At 42.8% G+C, this 19573-nt stretch overlaps 1 protein-coding gene across 12 annotated transcripts in view; it reads right to left on the bottom strand.

The window, feature by feature from the left end:
- ATP9B (ATPase phospholipid transporting 9B (putative)) overlaps positions 1 to 16237 on the bottom strand; it is a 287191-nt gene extending 270954 nt beyond the window's left edge. For 7 of the 12 annotated variants that reach the window (XR_002518773.2, XR_002518774.2, XM_017951871.3 and 4 more), the window contains exon 1: positions 4456 to 4817. Coding sequence is in view for 9 of the 12 variants with exons in the window: in XM_017951871.3 (XP_017807360.3) it covers positions 4456 to 4676 (221 nt within the window). In the remaining 3 variants the exon portion in view is untranslated. Of the gene's footprint in view, positions 1 to 4455; positions 4819 to 15606; positions 15925 to 15983 lie in introns of those variants that run through there. The other 5 variants (XM_009192938.3, XM_003914507.4, XM_009192941.4 and 2 more) reach the window with 5 other exon arrangements.
- Positions 16238 to 19573: the final 3336 nt, after the last annotated feature.

The following is a 19573-nucleotide window of genomic DNA, read 5'->3' as shown; positions in this document are numbered from 1 at the left end:
TTTTGTCCCCTCCAAATTCATGTGTTGGAAGCTTAATTCTCAAAGCAACAGTCTTAGGAGATAGTGCCTAATGGGAAGCATTTAGGCCACAATATTTCCACCCTCATGACGCATTAATGCCATCATAAAGAGGGCATATTGCATGGGTTCGCTCTATCCTGCTCTTCCGCCATGTGAGGAAATCACGTTCTTCCTCTCTTGCCCTTCCATCCTCTCCCATGTGAGGACACAGCAAGAAGGTCTCACCAGATGTCAATACCTTGATCTTGGACTTCCAGCCTCGAGAAGTGTGAGAAATAAATTTCTGTTCTTTATAAATTATCTAGTCTCAGATATTCTGTTACAGCACCACAAAATAGACTAAGACACAGGGTAAGATGTTAAAATAAATAAATAAGCCAGCAGATAAATGAATAAAATTAAAGGGATGGCTGCCTGAAAAATACGCCTTGACTTTAGTAGCAAAACGCAGCAAAAGGAACATGGAAATAGTCCCCTAATCTGAGATGTCATTTCCCCCATGGGAATTATATATACAGTAACCTTGGAGCTAATGATTTCTAAAATGTTCTACAAGAAAACTGAACACCAATTTCTTGAAATAAGAAATAATACTGCTATACATAAATTGAGAAAAACTTCTGAATTAGAGTTAATGGTACAATATCCAATGTTATGTAAATGCAAACCCAGAAATTTGAAGCTATATAGCCAATTAGCTCAGGATACATACTTCAGTTACCTAAAATTGTGATGTTCCCTATTATCAACTCTGTCTTCATGCTAATACTATTAGGAGTAAAAAATAAATAAATAAATAAGTAAAACATTTCTATTCTGGCAAGTGTAAATAATTTTTTAAACTTAAAATTATTTTATTTTATACTTTTTTTTTTTTTTTTTTTTGGAAATAGAGCCTTGCTCTGTCTCCCAGGCTGGAGTGCAGAGGTGCAATCTCAGCACACTGTAACCTCAGACTCCCAGGTTCAAGAGATTCTCCTGCCTTGGCTTCCCAAGTAGCTGGGATTACAGGTGCTCGCCATCACATTCAGCTAATTTTTACATTTTTAGTAGAGACAGGGTTTCACCACCTTGGCCAGGCTGGTCTCAAACTCCTGACCTCAGGTGATCTGCCCACCTCGGACTCCCAAAGTGCTGAGATTACAGGTGTTAGCCACCGCACCCGGCCTACATATGCCTTTTAAAGGAAACTCTTATAGAACCGCCAAGAAAATGTCTCTGATTTCAACGAATCCTGGGACTGGACAACCAGATAAATACTGTCTTAAGAATTAGTACTATGTCTTTAAAAAAAAAAAAAAGGCATTTCAATTGTGAACCATCACAGCAAAAGAAGTTTCATTTTTACAACTAGTAAAATATTAGACTATCATAATTATCAAAGTTTTATGATTCATAGAAAATTGTGTATAGACTCTCAGAATGAGAAATCTAACATTAAAAAAAATTGTGTTGCTTCTATCAAGAAACACTAATATTTTACCAATAATCAGACAATAGACATCTGTTCTTAACACTAGTATCTTTCAATGCTAAAACTTAACTATTAGAAGATTGCAAATGCCTCTGGGCAGGGCCAACAGTCACACTGCTGGCAAAAGCAAAGAAAAACTAATAACGGACATGGATGAACAAAACAATGCTTAATGTCATTCATTCTTCATTTAACTGCAAAGATAATTTGAATGACACCACCATCACTTAAAACACAAAAATGGGAAACACCAATTTAACAAATACCTTATTTTCACCCAGATGTTAACAATGCGAAGGAGAAATCAATGTCTCACATGACTTTGTAGAAAACAGACTTAACAAGTAATTGCATTCCCAGTGAACTATGAGTTACTATGTGTGACACACATCATTTTGTTTACTTAATGACATATGAAAACAGTAACATCCTCATCCTTGATGATAATAAAGGCAATGTGCTACTGAATGTTTTAATCTTCCTTAACCATATGATATGGTTTGGATGTGTGTCCCCTGCAAATTTCATGTTGAAATGTGATCCCCAATGTCAGAGGTGGGGCCTAGTGGGAGATACTGAATCATGGGGTAGGGGTGGTCCCCTCATGAATCCCCATGGTGATTGGTAAGTGAGTTCTCACTCAGTTCACGTGAGATCTGGTCGTTTATAAGAGTCTGGGACCTCCCATTCTCTCTTGCTCCCTTTTGTCATGTGACATGCTGGCTTCCCAATACCTTCCACCATGACTGTATACTTCCTGAGGCCTCCCCAGAAGCAGATGCCAGCACCATGCTTCCTGAAAAGCTTACAGAAGCATGAGCCAATTAAATCTCTCTCTTTTTTTTTTTGTAAATTACCCGGCCTCAAGTATTATATTTCTTTATAGCAATGCAAAAACGGACTAACATCATACTCAAATCACATCTAATTCTTCCCTTGGAAATTTTTATAAAATATAAGCCCAATCATGAAATTTTTTATACGTTTTAACAACTAACCAACATTATCTTTTAAATATACTGTGTTCTAAAGTAGTATGATTATAATAAAAATAATTCCACTTCAAGGGAAACCTGAGAACTTCTAAAATACAATAACTACAGTTCTTTATACATAAGAGCAAAATGTCATTTTCATATGGTCAAGGAAGGAAACTTTCAAAGCTTACAAAGGGAAGTAAAGCTCATATGAAAGCTGTTTTTCTAATAACTATTTCGTTTTCAACTGCCAATGTGGATATCTAGGCTACATAATGTAAAATTCTGCTTCTGGTAAATTAAGACAATACACTAACTTACATTTCTTTTTTTTTTTTTTTTTTTTTTTTTTTTTTACTTTTATTCTATTCTATAGCACGCACTTCCCAAAATTTAAATTGGGAAGTGAATAAAGTTTATAGCAAAATTGTTATGTTCGAATATTTCTATTTTGGGAAATGTGTACCACTGTGAAATTAGTGACTTGTTACAAATAGTTAAAATGGTAAATTTTAAGTTACCTATATTTTACCACAATGAAAACACTCTACAGACAGGAGGCTGGGGGATCAGTGGAATGGAAAATGACAGGATGAGGGTGGTAGCTCCAGGGTACGAGGTTTTTTTTGGACATGATGAACATGTTCAAACGTTGACTTTGGTGATGGTTACATTTATCTATGAATATTCTAAAAAACACTGGGCTGGGCGCAGTGCTCATGCCTGTAATCCCAGCACTTTGGGAGGCCGAGGTGGGTGGATCATGAGGTCCGGAGATCGAGATCATCCTGGCCAACATGGTGAAACCCTGCCTCTACTAAAACAAAAAAAAAAAACTAGCCAGGCATGGTGGCACGAGCCTGTAGTCCCAGCTTACTCAGGAGGCTAAGGTAGGGGAATCGCTTGAACCTGGGAGGCAAAGGTTGCAGTGAGCCAAGATCGCGCCACTGCACTCCAGCCTAGCAACAGAGCAAGACTCCCTCTCAAAAAAAAACAAAAATGCTTGAATAGGAATAGCTCTGGTCTGCAGCTCCCAGTGAGATCAAGGCAGAAGGCGAGTGATTTCTGCATTTCCAACTCAGGTACCCAGCTCATCTCACTGGGACTGGGGAGACAGTGGGTGCAGCCCACGGAGGGCAAGCTGAAGCAAAGAGGGGTGTTGCTTCACCCGGGAAGCACGAGGGGTCAGGCAAACTCCCACCCCTAGCCAAGGGAAGTCCTGAAGGACTGTGCTGCAAGAAACGGTGCATTTTGGTCCAAATACTACGCTCTTCCCATGGTCTTTGTAACCCTCAGACCAGGAGATTCCTTTGGGTGCCTACACCACCAGGGCCCTGCGTTTCAAGCACAAAGCTGGGCAGCCATTTGGGCAGACACTGAGCTAGCTGCAGGAGTCTTTTTTCATACCCCATGGCACCTGGAATCCCAACAAGACAGAACCGTTCACTCTCCTGGAAAGGCTGAAGCCAGGGAGCCAAGGGGTCTACCTCAGTGGATCCCACCCCCACAGAGCCCAGCAAGCTAAGATTCACTGGCTTGAAATGCTCACTGCCAGCACAGCAGTCTGAAGTCAACCTGGGATGCCCGAGCTTGGTGGGGCAAGGGGCGCCTGCCATTACTGAGGCTTGAGTAGGTGATGTAAACAAAGCCGCCACCAGAGCTCAGCAAAGCCACTGCAGCCAGACTGCCTCTCTAGATTCTTCCTCTCTGGGCAGGCCATCTCTGAAAGAAAGGCAGCTGCCCCAGTCAGGGGCTTATAAATAAAACTCCCATCTTCCTGGGACAGAGCACTAAGGGGAAGGGCAGGCTGTGAGCACAGCCTCAGCAGACTTAAATGTTCCTGTCTGCCAACTCTGAAGAGAGCAGCGTATCTCCCAGCACAGCGCTTGAGCTCTGCTAAGGGACAGACTGCCTCCTCAAGTGGGTCCCTGACGGCCGTGTATCCTGACTGGGAGACACCTCCTAGCAGGGGTCAACAGACACCTCATACAGAAGAGCTCCAGGTGGCATCTGGCAGGTGCCCCTCTGGGACAAGGCTTCCAAGGGAAGGAACAGGCAGCAATCTTTGCCGTTCTGCAACCTCCGCTGGTGAAACCCAGGTAAACAGGATCTGGAATGGATCTCCAGCAAACTCCAGCAGACCTGCAGCAGAGGAGCCTGACTGTTAGAAGTAAAACTAACAAACAAAGAAATTGCATCAACATCAACAAAAAGCATCAACATCCACACAAACACTCAATCCGAAGGACACCAGCATCAAAGACCAAAGGTAGATAAATCCACGAAGATGAGGAAAAACCAGCACAAAAATGCTGATAATTCGGTAATTCCTAAAACCAGAATGCCTCTTCTCCTCCAAAGCATCACAACTCCTCACCAGCAAGGGGACAAAACTGGACGGAGAATGAGTTTGACCAACTGACGAAAGTAGGCTTCAGAAGGTGGGTAATAACAAACTCCTCCGAGCTAAAGGAGCATGTTCTAACCCAATGCAAGGAAGCTAGGAACCTTGAAAAAAGGTTAGAGGAATTGCTAACTAGAATAACCAGTATAGAGAAGAACATAAATGACCTGACGGAGCTGAAAAACACAGCACGAGAACTTCATGAAGCATACGCAAGTATCAATAGCCAAATCAAGTGGAAGAAAGGATATCAGAGATTGATGATCAATTTAATGAAATAAAGCGTGAAGACAAGATTAGAGAAAAATGAATGAAAAGGAATGAACAAAGCCTCCAAGAAACATGGGACTATGTGAAAAGACCAGACCTACGTTTGACTCGTATACCTGAAAGTAATGGGGAGAATGGAACCAAGTTGGAAAACACTCTTCAGGATATTATCCAGGAGAACTTCCCCAACCTAGCAAGACAGGCCAAAATTCAAATTCAGGAAATACAGAGACCACCACAAAGATACTCCTTGAGAAGAGCAACCCCAAGACACATAATCGTCAGATTCACCAAGGCTGAAATGAAGGAAAAAATGTTAAGGGCAGCCAGAAAGAAAGGTCGGGTTACCCACAAAGGGAAGCCCATCAGACTAACAGCAGATCTCTCTGCAGAAATCCTACAAGCCAGAAGAGAATGAGGTCCAATATTCAACATTCTTAAATAAAAGAATTTTCAACCCAGAATTGTATATCCGGCCCAACTAAACTGAAGGAGACAGACACAAAAAACCCTTCAAACCCCTTTCTTTGAAGGGTTTTTTGTGTCTGTATCTCCTTCACTTTAGTTTGGCTGGATATAATGAATATCCAGGAGCCGGTTTTTTTTTTAAAAGATTAACAAAACAGACCACTAGCCAGAATAATAAGAAATAAAGAGAGAAGAATCAGACACAATAAAAAATGATAAAGGGGATATCACCACTGACCCCACAGAAATACAAACTGCAATCAGGGAATACTATAAACACCTCTACGCAAATAAACTAGAAAATCTAGAAGAATTTGGTAAATTCCTGGACACATACACCCTCCCAAGACTAAACCAGGAAGAAGTCAAATCCCTGAATAGACCGATAACAAGTTCTGAAATTGAGGCAGTAATGGCCTACTAACCAAAAAAAGCCCACGACCAGACAGATTCACAGTCGAATTCTATCAGAAGTACAAAGAGGAGCTGGTACCATTCCTTCTGAAACTATTCCAAACAACAGAAAAAGAGGGACTCCTCCCTAACTCATTTTATGAGTCCATCATCATCCTGATACCAAAACCTGGCAGAGACACAACAAAAAAAGAAAATTTCAGGCCAATATCCCTGATGAACATCGATGTGAAAATCCTCAATAAAATACTGGCAAACCAAATCCAGCAGCACATCAAAAAGCTTATCCACCACGACCAAGTCAGCTCCATCACTGGGATGCAAGGCTGGTTCAACATCCACAAATCAATAAACGTAATCCATCACATAAACAGAACCAATGACAAAAACCACATGATTATCTCAATAGATGCAGAAAAGGCCTTCGATAAAATTCAACACCCCTTCATGCTAAAAACTCTCAATAAAGTAGGTATTGATGGAATGTATCTCAAAATAATAAGAGCTATTTATGACAAACCCACAGCCAATATCACACTGAATGGGCAAAAGCTGGAAGCATTCCCTCTGAAAACCGGCACAAGACAAGGATGCCCTCTCTCACCACTCCTATTCAACATAGTATTGGAAGTCCTGGCCAGGGCAATCAGGCAAGAGAAATAAATAAAGGGTATTCAAATAGGGAAAGAGGAAGTCAAACTGCCTCTGTTTGCAGATGATATGATTGTATACTTAGAAAACCCAAAATCTGCTTAAGCTGATAAGCAACTTCAGCAAAATCTCAGGATACAAAACCAATGTGCAAAAATCACAGGCATTCCTATACACCAATAATAGACAAAGAGAGAGCCAAATCATGAGTGAATTCCCATTCACAACTGCTACAAAGAGAATAAAATAACTAGGAATACAACTTATATGGGATGTGAAGGACTTCTTCAAGGAGAACTACAAACCACTGCTCAAGGAAATAAGAGAGGTCACAAACAAATGGAAAACATTCCATGCTCATGGATAGGAAGAATCAATATTGTGAAAATGGCCATACTGCCCAAAGTAATTTATAGATTCAATGCTATCCCCATCAAACTACCACTGACTTTCTTCACAGAATTAGAAAAAAACTACTTTAAATTTCATATGGAACCAAAAAAGAGCCCACATAGCCAAGACAATCCTAAGCGAAAAGAACAAAGCTAGAGGCATCATGCTACCTGACTTCAAACTATACTACAAGGCTACAGTAACCAAAACAGCATAACACTGGTACCAAAACAGATATATAGACCAATGGAACAGAACAGAGGCCTCAGAAATAATGCCACACATCTACAACCATCTGATCTTTGACAAACCTGACAAAAACAAGCAATGGGGAAAGGATTCCCTATTTAACAAATGGTGTTGGGAAAACTGGCTAGCCATATGCAGAAAACAAACTGGACCCCTTCCTTATACCTTATACGAAAATTAACTCAAGGTGGATTAAAGACTTAAATGTAAGACCTAAAACTATAAAAACCTTAGAAGAAAACCTAGGCAATACCATTCAGGACATAGCCATGGGCACAGACTTCATGATTAAAACACCAAAAGCAACGGCAACGAAAGCCAAAATTGCCAAATGGGATCTAATCAAACCAAAGAGCTTCTGCAAAGAAACGATCATCAGAGTGAATAGGCAACCTACAGAATGGGAGAAAATTTTTGTCATCTATTCATCTGACAAAGGGCTAATATCCAGAATCTATGAGGAACTTAAATTTACAATTTAAAAAAAACAAACCAATCCCATCAAAAAGCGGACAAAGGATATGAACAGACACTTTTCAAATGAAGACATTTATGCGGCCAACAAATATATGAAAAAAAGCTCATCAAAGACATGCAAATCAAAACCACAAGGAGATACCATCTCATGCCAGTTAGAATGGCAATTGCTAAAAAGTCAGGAAACAACAGATGCTAGAGAGAATGTGGAGAAATGGGAATGCTTTTATACTGCTGGTGGGAGTCTAAATTAGTTCAACCATTGTAGAAGACAGTGTGGCAATTTCTCAAGGATCTAGAACTAGAAATACCATTTGACCTAGCCATCCCATTACTGGGTATATACCCAAAGGATTATAAACCATTCTACTATAAAGACACATGCACATGTATGTTTATTGCAGCACTATTCACAATAGCAAAGACTTGGAACCAACCCAAATGCCCATCAATGATACACAGGATAAAGAAAACGTGGCACAAACACACCATGGAATACTGTGCAGCCACAAAAAAAGGATGAGTTCATGTCCTTTGCGGGGACAGGGATGAAGCTGGAAACTATTACTCTCAGCAAACTAACACAGGAACAGAAAACCAAACACCGCATGTTCTCACTCATAAATGGGAGCTGAACAATGAGAACACATGGACACAGGGAGGGGAACAACACACACCAGGGCCTGACAGGTGGTTAGGGGCTAGGTGAGGGATAGCATTAGGAGAAATACCTAATGTAGATGATGGGTTGACAGGTGCAGCAAACCACCATGACATGTGTATACCTATGTAACAAACCTGCACATTCTGCACATGTATCCCAGAACTTAAAACATAAAAAAAAAAACACTGAACTATACACTTTAAGTAGGGTAACTTGTATGTATATAAACTATATCAAAAAAGCTGTTAAAAATGAGTAAATGAAGCAATTTTAAAATAAAAAAGAGTAAATAAAAAGAAGAAAAAAGGAAAAATGTAAACTGCTCCTTCCTTCCAGTTCTAGACCAAGATGGAGTATATGTGCTACTCCTTATTCTTCCCACTAAACACAGATAAAAACCCTGGACATTAAACATCAAAAGGTGGAGAGAAGAGGGCAGACCAGTAAGGTCCTTGGACTCAGAGAACAAGACATCAGTGAGTTTCCAGTATTCCCTTTTGGTCTCATGCCCATGTTGTGTACTGGAGAGTTGGCAACCAGAAAAGTAATAGACACAGACCAAAAAAATCCCCAAGAAAAGTCTGGTCTTTCTAGCCAAAGGACTAGGAAAAGGGCAGCCTAGCGGAACAAAAAAAATTTGATAGGACTATCCCATCCAAAGATGACAGAAAAAGCACAGCCTCACCCACACTGAACAGCAAAGAGTAAGCGAAGCCTGGACTCCCACACTGCCCAGCTGTAGGAAGATCCTCTCCCCACTGCCCAGATGGTGTCAGGGCAGACCAAGTGGGGAGTGGAGACATCCACCCAAGCCTGGCAGTCATTGTAGAGTACATGCACAAGGGTGCCGGACGCTCATCCCTGTTAAAGTTTCAAAAAATTTAGTTTAAAGATCAAACTGGCTTTTATTAGCCAATCAGGCAGTATTTCATCTATGAAATAGAAAGATACTCAGATCAGCTGAGCAGCAGAAGTAAACTTTGCAGCCAGAAAAGGCTGCAGAGAGCAGATTCAAGGAACAAAATACAGATTGGGCATTTCAAAGTTACTTTCCTTACAGGGTAGAGAGGACTCTCTTATGCTGGCTCAGTTTGGCCCCCTTATGACTGGTTGCTGTGAATCTCTTGTTTTGGGGGAAACTGGCCTGTTTTTAATTTAGTTTGATTGTGGCACCTAGCACAAGTGACTGCATTCTAGTTTGTTCTAGTCTGCTTGGCCTGGTGCAGGAGCTTAGTCTGAAATAATGGCCTCTGGTACATTTTATTTAATACCCCCAACTGGCAGTAATAAAGCACTCCTACCCATCTCTATCAGTGTCAGAGGAGGCCTAGTGAAAAGTGGAAAATCTAACCACCTTCTAAAAGGTAACACCACCCATGCAATGTCAGTGGAGGCCACAGGCATGCAGTAACCAGGCACTCCTCCCCTTCCCAGCCAAGGTGGTGCTAGCAGAGACCACTGGGGAGCCAGTAGTCACATGGCACCTTCCCTTTCCGGATGTCAAAATGGGCTGTGAAGGGAACCTGGCTCCTCACCCCCTTCTGGCAGTAAACCCCACATTCCACTACCACTACCACCAGGCCCGATAACCAGAAGATTTAAATAAGATCCCAAATCTCTTAACAAAATGTCTAGGCTATACTGGAAAATCACTCATTATCCCCAAAACCAGAAAAATTTCAACTCAAATGAGAAAAGAGAATCAACAGATGTCAACATCAAAACAACACAGACACTGAAATTATCTAACAAGGATTTTTAAACACACATCATAAAAATGTCTCAATGGACAATTATGAACAGACTTGAAACAAATGAAAAAAATATAAAGTCTCAGAAGAGACACTGCTAGTATGAAGAAGAAACAACTGGAAATTCTGAAACTAAAAATCTTAATGGATGGGCTCAACAGTAAAATTTTAAAAAGGGGGAAAAAAATCAGTGAACTTTAAGACAAAACAATAGAAACTGCCCAAGATGAACAGGAAATGGACTTAGAAAAAATGAGCAGAAACTCAGGACCCTACGGTACAACAAGAAAAGATTTCACAAGGTGTCACACCAGGGTAAAAGGAGAGATGGAGAGTAGAGCTCAAAAAGCAAACTTCTGAGATCCGACAACAGATCCGACAACAGATACCGACTTAACAGAATCAGGATGCTAAGCAAACCCCAAACAGGGTAATCCTGAAGAAATTCATACCAAGACCCAGAAGAGTCAAACAACTAAAAACTAAAGACTAAAAAAATGTTGAAAGTAGTAAGAGAAAAGTGACACCTATCTCAAAAGGAAAAACAACTCAAATGATATCAGATTTCTCATCAGAAAGCACAGAGACCAGAAAGAAGTGGCATAATAACATTTTTCAAGTGCTAAAAGAAAAGAACTGTCAACTCCAAATTCTGTATCTGATGAAATTATCCTTCAGGAATGAAGGAGAAATACAAGCATCTTCAGATGAAGGAAAACGAACAGAATTTGCTTCCAGTAGACTTACCCTAAAAGAATAGAGAATTACTGAAACAGAACAAAAATGAGAAATTGTGAACTATCAGGAAATAAGAAAACAGAAAGGGCAAAAAGGTAGGTCAATACCATAGGCTTTCCTTTGCCTCTTGAATATTCTAGATTCTTAGAGAGATAAAGCAAAAATTATAACACTGTCTGATATAGAGTTCTAATTGTATATAAAGGAAATATTTATATACCTTTATGTATGTAAAATCTACATATACTTTTACATGAGTATTACCAATGGGAGGATAAAGGGATTTAAAGAGGCGAAGCTCTTACACTTCACCCAACAACTGTTAAAATACCAACAGTACACTGCAATGAGTTACGTATACATAATGTAATTCCTAGAGCTACCACTAAGTAATATCTATACAAAGAAATACACTGAAGAACACTATAGATAAACTAGAATTCTAAAAAATGTTGACGCATAACCCATAAGGCAGGAAAAAGAAAACAGAGAAACAAAAACAGAAAGCAAAAAATAAAATGGTATTATCAAACATTACGCTGAACATAAACCCTCTGAATACATCAATCAAAAGACAGACAATGGCAGTGGGTAAAAAAAACAACCAACCATATGACAATTACCAGAAACTCACTTCAAATATAAGTTACCTGAGAGTGAAAGGATGGAAAATTATATACCATGCAAACATTAATTGAAGGAAAGCAGAGGTGGCTATATTAGTGTCAGATAAAGTAGATTTCAGAGCAGAAAAATTACCAGAGACACATAGGTGAACTACATAATGATAAAAGTGTCAATCCATCTAGAACACACAGGAATCTCAAACGTGTATGCACCAAACAATAGACCTACAAAATATGTGAAACAAAAATTGATAAAACGCTAAAAAGAGGCAGGGTGCACTGGCTCATGCTTGTAATCCCAGCGCTTTGGAAGGCCAATAGAAGGCGATCACTGAGCCCAGGAGTTCAAGTCCAGTGGAACCCCATCTCTACAAAAAAAAATTTTTTACATCAGTTGGGCATGTTGGCGTGTGCCTACAATCCCAGCTACTCTGGAGGCTGAAGCAGGAGGATGGCTTGAGCCCAAAAGGTCGAGGCTGAATTGAGCCACGATCATGCCACTGCACTCTAGCCTGGGTAATAGACTGAGACCATGTCAAAAAAAAGAAAAAAGAACAAAAGAGAATAAACAAAGCTACAAGGAAAGACGAACTCAACAGGACCATTAACTAAAAGGAAATAAATAACATTTCAGAACACTCCGCCTAACAATAGCAAAATAAATGTTCTTTTCAAGAGCCAAAGAATACTTACCAACATACAGGTAGAGTCACAATATCTTACTGTATGCCTTGTAAAAGCACCACTTAACTTTTTAAGCTATGTGTATGTTACCACGATAAAATAAAACCCAACTTCAAAAAATAATGTAGAAGCACAACTTCTGGTCCAGACAAAATGCCATAGACCCATTTCTCTGCTTCTCCCCAGTAAGTCCAACTATAAACCCTGGTAATTAAGCAAAAGCCAATCAAAGGAGAGTTCTGAAAGAAGGTAAGAAGGCAGCAGTGACTTACTGAGACTCCCCTCTCCCACCAAGGGATATTGGGGCCTGAGACTCCCCTCTCCCATCAAAGGATACTGGGGCATTTGGGCAGGAGCAGTAAGGGGAACTTGTCACTACAAGCTGCTGGCCCAAGAAGGCTCTGTGCCTCTCATGCCTGAGACTCCTCTCTCTCATTAGGGAGAGCCAGGCAGCACTAACAGGTGCAACCCCACCACATAAGGAGCCTGGTCCAGAAAAACCTTTTTATCCATAACCTAAGATCTTGCTCCAAGACATCAGAGCATCAAGGTGTCACCAGCAAGAGGGATTCTGCCACAGGAACCCTTTTGCCACAGCGGTGCTAAGACCCCTCTTCTCCAACCCAGAGACACCAGGGCAGTCACTGGGTCCATATGGATGGGATACAGCCACAGCCAGGGCCCAACCACAGAAGCCTCTTCATCCCCATGGGTCTGACACTTTCATCTAATTTTAACAAGAGAAACCAGGCCTAGGAAAATCCACCTTTCGCTCTCACGCAGCACCAACAGAGACCAGGAAGAGCCCCAGTGATACCACATAAACCAAGCAGACCAAAGATCACAGCACAAAGGCTCTGAGAATTAAAATGTCATTTAGAACCACAGGCCACAAATGTAGTCCAGGACCTATGTGCTGAATCTAAACAGGGTGGCTGCACGCTAAAATAAAAGATATAAATAGAACCCAAATTCTCCTAATATACAAAATACCCAAGAGACAATCGAAAACCATCTGTCAAACCAAGAGCCAAAACATTCACAGAATGGAGTGGAGATAACAGAGTAAAGAATTAGGGAACTTGAGAACAGATTAATAGAACGTACACAATCTGAACACCACAGAGAAAAGAAACAGGGAAAAAGCCTAAGGGAATTATGAAACACCAACATAAGATCCAACTTTCTTAACACTGGAAATCCAAATGGAGAGAAGAGAATGGGAGCAACTCTCCATTATTTCAACAACAACAAAGAGTAGTTGAAGAAATAACGGCTAAAAACTTCCTAAATTTAGTCGAAGACCAAAAGCAAACAAACAAACAAACAAAAAACCAAACATAAAATCCACGACAAGACACATCATAATTAAACTTCTGAAAACTAGACAAAGTAAAAACTTGAAAGCAGCCAGAGAGAAATGACACATTATCTACAAGGGAACATCAATCTGAGTGACAGCAGCATCCTAATCAGAAACTACGGACGCAAGAAGGAAGAGGCACAAGATTTTTCAAGTGCTAAGAAAAGAATGGCAGGCTAGCAGCCATGGCTCACGCCTTAATCGTAACACTCTGGGAGGATGACACAGGAGGATCACTTGAAACCAGCTGGGCAATATAGCAAGATCCTGTCTCTTAAAAAAATTTTTTTTTAATTAGCCAGGCATGGTGGTATGTGCCTGTAGTCCCAGCTACATGGGTGGATTGCCTGGGCCCAACAGGTCAAGGCTGTAATGAGCTATGATCGCATCACTAACTCTAGCCAGGACAAAAGAGCAAGATTCTGTCTCAAAAAAAAAAAAAAAGGAAGAACAATAGAAAAAGGGGAAATATGGGCACGTGGTATGTGCAATACACTATCCTTATCATCATGAGTTTTACAAACCATATTTGATGACTGACACAAAAACTGTGTCAACCACCTGTAACATCATCTGATACCCAGGACATGATATTTAAAGTGAGGACCTAACTGAAAGAAGGGTTTCCACACTTGACTGGAAGTGGTGAAATACAGCAATACACCATGGTGATAAGTCACATATGTATACTGTAATACCCAGATCAAGCACTGTGAAAACTATACAAACACCTAATCTCAAACACACTATACGGATACCAAAAGTGTCCAAGTAACCCAAAAAGTGGCAAAAACAAAAAAAAGAAACAGCAATGAGAATCAGAAGAAACAGAACACAGATAATACATAGCACACTTATATTCTAACATATCAATAATTATTGTAACTGTAAATGGTGTAAATATGCCAATCAAAAGAGAATGGCATAGTCAATAAAAAATAGGATCATAAGATCCAACAAGAAACTCACTTCAAATTCAACATAGGTAAGTTGAAAGCTAATACCATGCAAACATTAATCCAAAAAAGCATAAATGGCGACATCAATATCTAACAAAGAAGATTTTAGAGCAAAGAAAATTACCAGAGACAGAGGAACATTAACCATGAAAGGAACAATCCACCGAGAAGACAAAATTCTTGAATGTGTGTGCACCACATGACAGTGCTTCAAAGTACATGAGGCAAAAATGGATTCAATCTGTGACGGAAACCTATTTTGAAACAGGTGGCACATTTCCAAATAATGAACTCCTAAAATTAAACAGATTTACTAATACAGTTACTGCTATAGGTAACACCAAGGAGGAAAGGAGAAATGGTAGTTCCAGAGAACCCACTTTCAACCAAGCACTGAAAAAAGGGCACCTTACACAGGTTCTACTGTAATCTCCAATAATCCCCTAAGAAAAAATATTATCCAGCACTTTACAGATGAAGAAACCATGGCTTTGAGTTTAAGTTACCCAAGAGCAAACAGCTAGTGGGAAAATCAACACACAAATCAGCGTTATAACATTCCGATACGTATTCTGAGCTGTATGTTACAGTCTCTCAAATGACGGAAACCAAAAATTGTTCAAAAACTCAAATTCTGAAGCAACTACATATTTAGTGAAATTATGTTTTCTACAATTCCTCTGGAATAAAACTTCAAAAACTGTAAGAAGCAATACTTATTTTTTAAAATTTTCTTCTTTTCTTTGAATGAGAAATAAGTTAAATATGAGTTAAATCCAATCTCGGGTACGAAAGGTCTGTACACTAATTCTACCGCTAACCTGTGGCCCCACTAAACAAGTCAACCGTTCTCAATACTCCATTTCCCTTTCCTAAAGGCAAAACTACATGTCGACAAAAAGCACTTTGTATATATGTGTTTAAGTAAAAAGTGTGCCTAGCAAAGATACGGAAATGTCGAACAGAAGTCATTTCAATAAGGAGTGTGTTTTTAACAATATAATTAAAAGTTGCATCTGTCACCTTCACAATTCATACGGCTACACAAACAAGTTTCGGAGACTCTGAATTATCCCATAAATTAGGACTTTTGATCCCCGTTTACTTTAGGAGAGCAGCCACCCCTCAATACCGGACCGCGGTTCTCCGCTCCCGTTCTGGCTCCTGTGCTCGGCTCGGGCGTCCCGGGATGCAGACGCTCGCTCCGGCAGTTCCGCGGCCCTCACCACAGCGGACGCCACAGCTGCGGCGCGCCCAGAACGCCCAGGACTCCCGACTCCCGGCGCACAGATGGGGAGCGCCGGTAGGACCCCAGACCCGCCCGGCTCCGGGTTCCTGCGGTGGACTGGAGCCCCCGGGGCGCGTCTGCGGGGGACGCGCGCCGGTCCCGCCTCGGTTACCTGCTGTGCCGGTCGGCTCCCGACCCGGGCCCCGCGGCGCTGTAGTAGGCCGCGCGTTTGCGGTTGGCTGCGGCCGCCGCGGCGCTACGCACCGGGTAGAGCGGGATTTGGTCCGCCATGTTCCGGCCGCCCTTTCCCGCCCCTCCCGCTTTCCCCTCAATTCGCCACCTTTTCCCCGCCCTCTCCCCTCAGCGCCAACCCCGGCGGAGGCACCGCCCGCGGACCTTCCCCGCCTCCGCCAAGCGGCGAGGTCCGATGACGTCAAGAGCGGCGGCGACGCGACGCGGAAGGCGTGGCTCGCTAGGCCCGCCCTCCTGTGGGCGTCGGCGCACGATGTCGTGTGCCAGGTGGCAAAAAGGCGGCGCGGGAGTCACTGGAGTCCGGACGATGACGTCACGAGCGGCGAAGACTGGGGCGGCGGCGTCGCGTTCTGAGGCCCCGCCCCCGCCGCGTGAGGGCCCGATGACGTCACCAATCGGCGGGGCGGGGCTTGCGTACGCCGCGGGCTGGTCTTCCGGTAGCGCGGGAGGCCCCGCACATGGGTCATGGTTCGGCCGGGCGCGCTCTGGTCCGCGGGTGGAAGGACCCGGCAGCCGTCTCCTGGAAGTTCTGCCTGGCACGTGCGTGGGCGCGCGCGGCCTCCTGAGCGGTCCCGAGCCTGCGCTGCCGGGAGTAGTACGCTTCTTGCTGCCGCCCCGCGCTTCTCCAGCCTGCCTTCGGTGCCCGCTTCGTGCCCGCGCCCTTGGAACCACTGGTGTCTGTGCGTTCACAGGCAGGGTCGTGCTCCGTGGCCCTGGTCCCCAAAGCGGCGCGACCCCAGGCGCGCCCACCGCGCTGGGCTGTATTTCCGAGATGTTCTTGTCCTGCTTCGTCACTGCCGCTTTCCTCCTTTCCTCTGGCTCTTGATCTTTAGCTTGAGTCCACATCCCCTACCTCTAGGCCCGCGGCCTGCTGAAAAGTCCTGTAGGCGACTGTCAGAAACGAGGTTTACACCCTCAATCTACACAAGAAAGAAAAACGATACTGAATGAACGAATATACACCTTTGGTTGGGTTTGTTTCATTTCCTGTCCCGAAAACGGCCGCCTTCCACCTCCATCACCCACTGCCCCTGGAAGCCCGCAAGCTGAACACCGCTCACCTCGCCTATTTCTGGTTTATTCACTTTGTGTTTTTTTAACCAATGTTTTTCTGATATTCCATTATCATGACATACACATTTTGTCTGTGTGTTTGAAACACTGTTCAACATGAACTTATAAATGCTTTTCTGTTTTTTGGAGATGGGGTCTCCGTCACCCAGGCAGGAGTGCAATGTTTTGATCACGGCTCACTACAGCTTCCACCTCTCAAGGTTCAGGTGATCCTCCCCCATCTGCATGTATTACTTTTTCATTATAAAAAATGGTCATATACCAAAAAACTAGCCGGGCGAGGTGGCGCCTGTAATCCCAGCTACTCGGGAGGCTGAGGCAGGAGAATGGCGTAAACCCGGGAGGCGGAGCTTGCAGTGAGCTGAGATCGCGCCACTGCACTCCAGCCTGGGCGACAGAGCGAGACTCCGTCTCAAAAAAAAAAAAAAAAAAAAAATGGTCATTATGAATATTAATTTTTTTTTCTCCTGCCTCAGCCTCCCGAGTAGCTGGGACTACGCCTGGCTAGCTTTTGTATTTTTAGTAGAGACGGGGTTTCACCGTGTTAGTCAGGATGGTCTCCATCTCCTGGCCTCCCAAAGTGATGGGATTACAGGCTTGAGCCACCGCGCCCCGCCTGTGAATATGAATATTCTTAATTTGTTGCTGCCACTTTCTGATTGCCAGTTTGCTTCTCAGCTGCTTTTCATGTAGCTTGAATACACGCCACTCCACAGACACTAACTACTTTCAAAAGACACCAATGGCCTCCCAATTGACAAGGGACTTCACCCATTATTTCTCTACCTCACCCTCAGCCGCTGACACTGTTCACACCATCTCTCACCTACATTCAACAACTGATGTTGATAACACCATCTCATTCTCACAGCACTGGCACTGTAACACCATCTCCTCAACCTCACTCAACACCTGACAGTGACAACAGCATCTCCTCACCCTCAGCAACTGACAGTGACACCATCTCCTCACCCTCACTCAACACCTGACAGTGAATAGCATCTCCTTACCCTCACTCAACAACTGACAGTGACACCACCATCTCCTCAGCCTCACTCAGCAACTGACAGTGACATCATCATCTACACCCTCACTTAACAACTGACAGTGAGACCATCTCCTCACCCTCACTCAACACCTGACAGTGACAACAGCATCTCCTCACCCTCACTCAACTACTGACAGTGACAACACCATCTCCTAACACTCACTCAGCAACTGACAGTGACAACACCATCTCCTCACCCCCACTCAACAACTGACAGTGATAACAGCATCTCCTCACCCCCACTAATCACTGACACTGTTCATATCCTCTCCTCACCCACAGTTAATAACTCACACTGATAACACCATCTCCTCACCCTCACTCAGTTGAATAGACTCACGGTTCCACATGGCTGGGGAGCTCTCACAATCACGGCAGAAGGCAAGAGAGAGAATGAGAACCAAGCAAAAGGCGTTTCTCCTTATAAAACCATGAGATCTCGTGAGACTTATTCACTACCATGAGAACAGTATGGGGGAAACTGCCCCCTTGATTCAATTATCTCCCACTGGGTCCCTCCTACAACACTTGGGAATTATGGAAGCTACAATTCAAGATGAGATTTGGGTGGGGACACAGCCAAACCATAACACGCAACCACAGGCAGTTTTCACACCAACTCCTTGTAAATTTTTTCCTCCCTTAATGCGCAGACTAAATTAACTAGCTCTCTTCCTTTACCTACTCCATCTCTCTTGAAAACTCCTCCTTCATCACCTACCCACTTAGGTAAATAATACTCATTTCTTTTTTCCTAATTCTAACCTCTCCTGGCTCCATTTCTGAATTGCTTATTCAGTTTCAATTGCATGCAAAAGTTAACGATGGGGTTTATGGGGAATATCAGTATGACTAAGGCATACTGTCTGTCCTCTAGGAAGCTTAGTAGAAGAGGGAGACACATAGGGAAACAGCTTGTTTTTACTTAGGACACAATGAAATACTTGCCATAAGTCCACAAGTATGAAGTTGTACCAGTGGGTATCTTTTTTTTTTTTGAGACAGAGTCTCGCTCTGTCGCCCAGGCTGGAGTGCGGTGGTGCAGTCTCGGCTCACTGCAACCTCTGCCTCCCAGGTTCAAGCTATTCTCCTGCCTCAGCCTCCCAAGTAGCTGGGCTTACAGGCACCCACCACCATGCCTGGCTAATTTTTGTATTTTTAGTAGAGACAGAATTTCACCATGATGGCCAGGCTGGTCTTGAACTCCTGACCTCAAGTGATCCACCAGCCTCGGCCTCCCATAGTCTTGGGATTACAGATGTGAGCCACCGCACCCATCCCCCAGTGGGTATCTTGACAGGAAAAAGATGACATACTTAAAGCGTTAAACTGAAGAGAGTTTAAGGAGCTGTTTGCAGAGGTATGGATGGAAATAAGAAAGCCAAATA

The sequence above is a fragment of the Papio anubis genome, chromosome 19, assembly GCF_008728515.1.
Source record: "Papio anubis isolate 15944 chromosome 19, Panubis1.0, whole genome shotgun sequence".
In the NCBI taxonomy this organism is placed as follows: domain Eukaryota; kingdom Metazoa; phylum Chordata; class Mammalia; order Primates; family Cercopithecidae; genus Papio; species Papio anubis.
The sequence above is the reverse complement of the archived record's forward strand: the minus strand, read 5'-3'. Positions and strand labels throughout refer to the sequence as shown.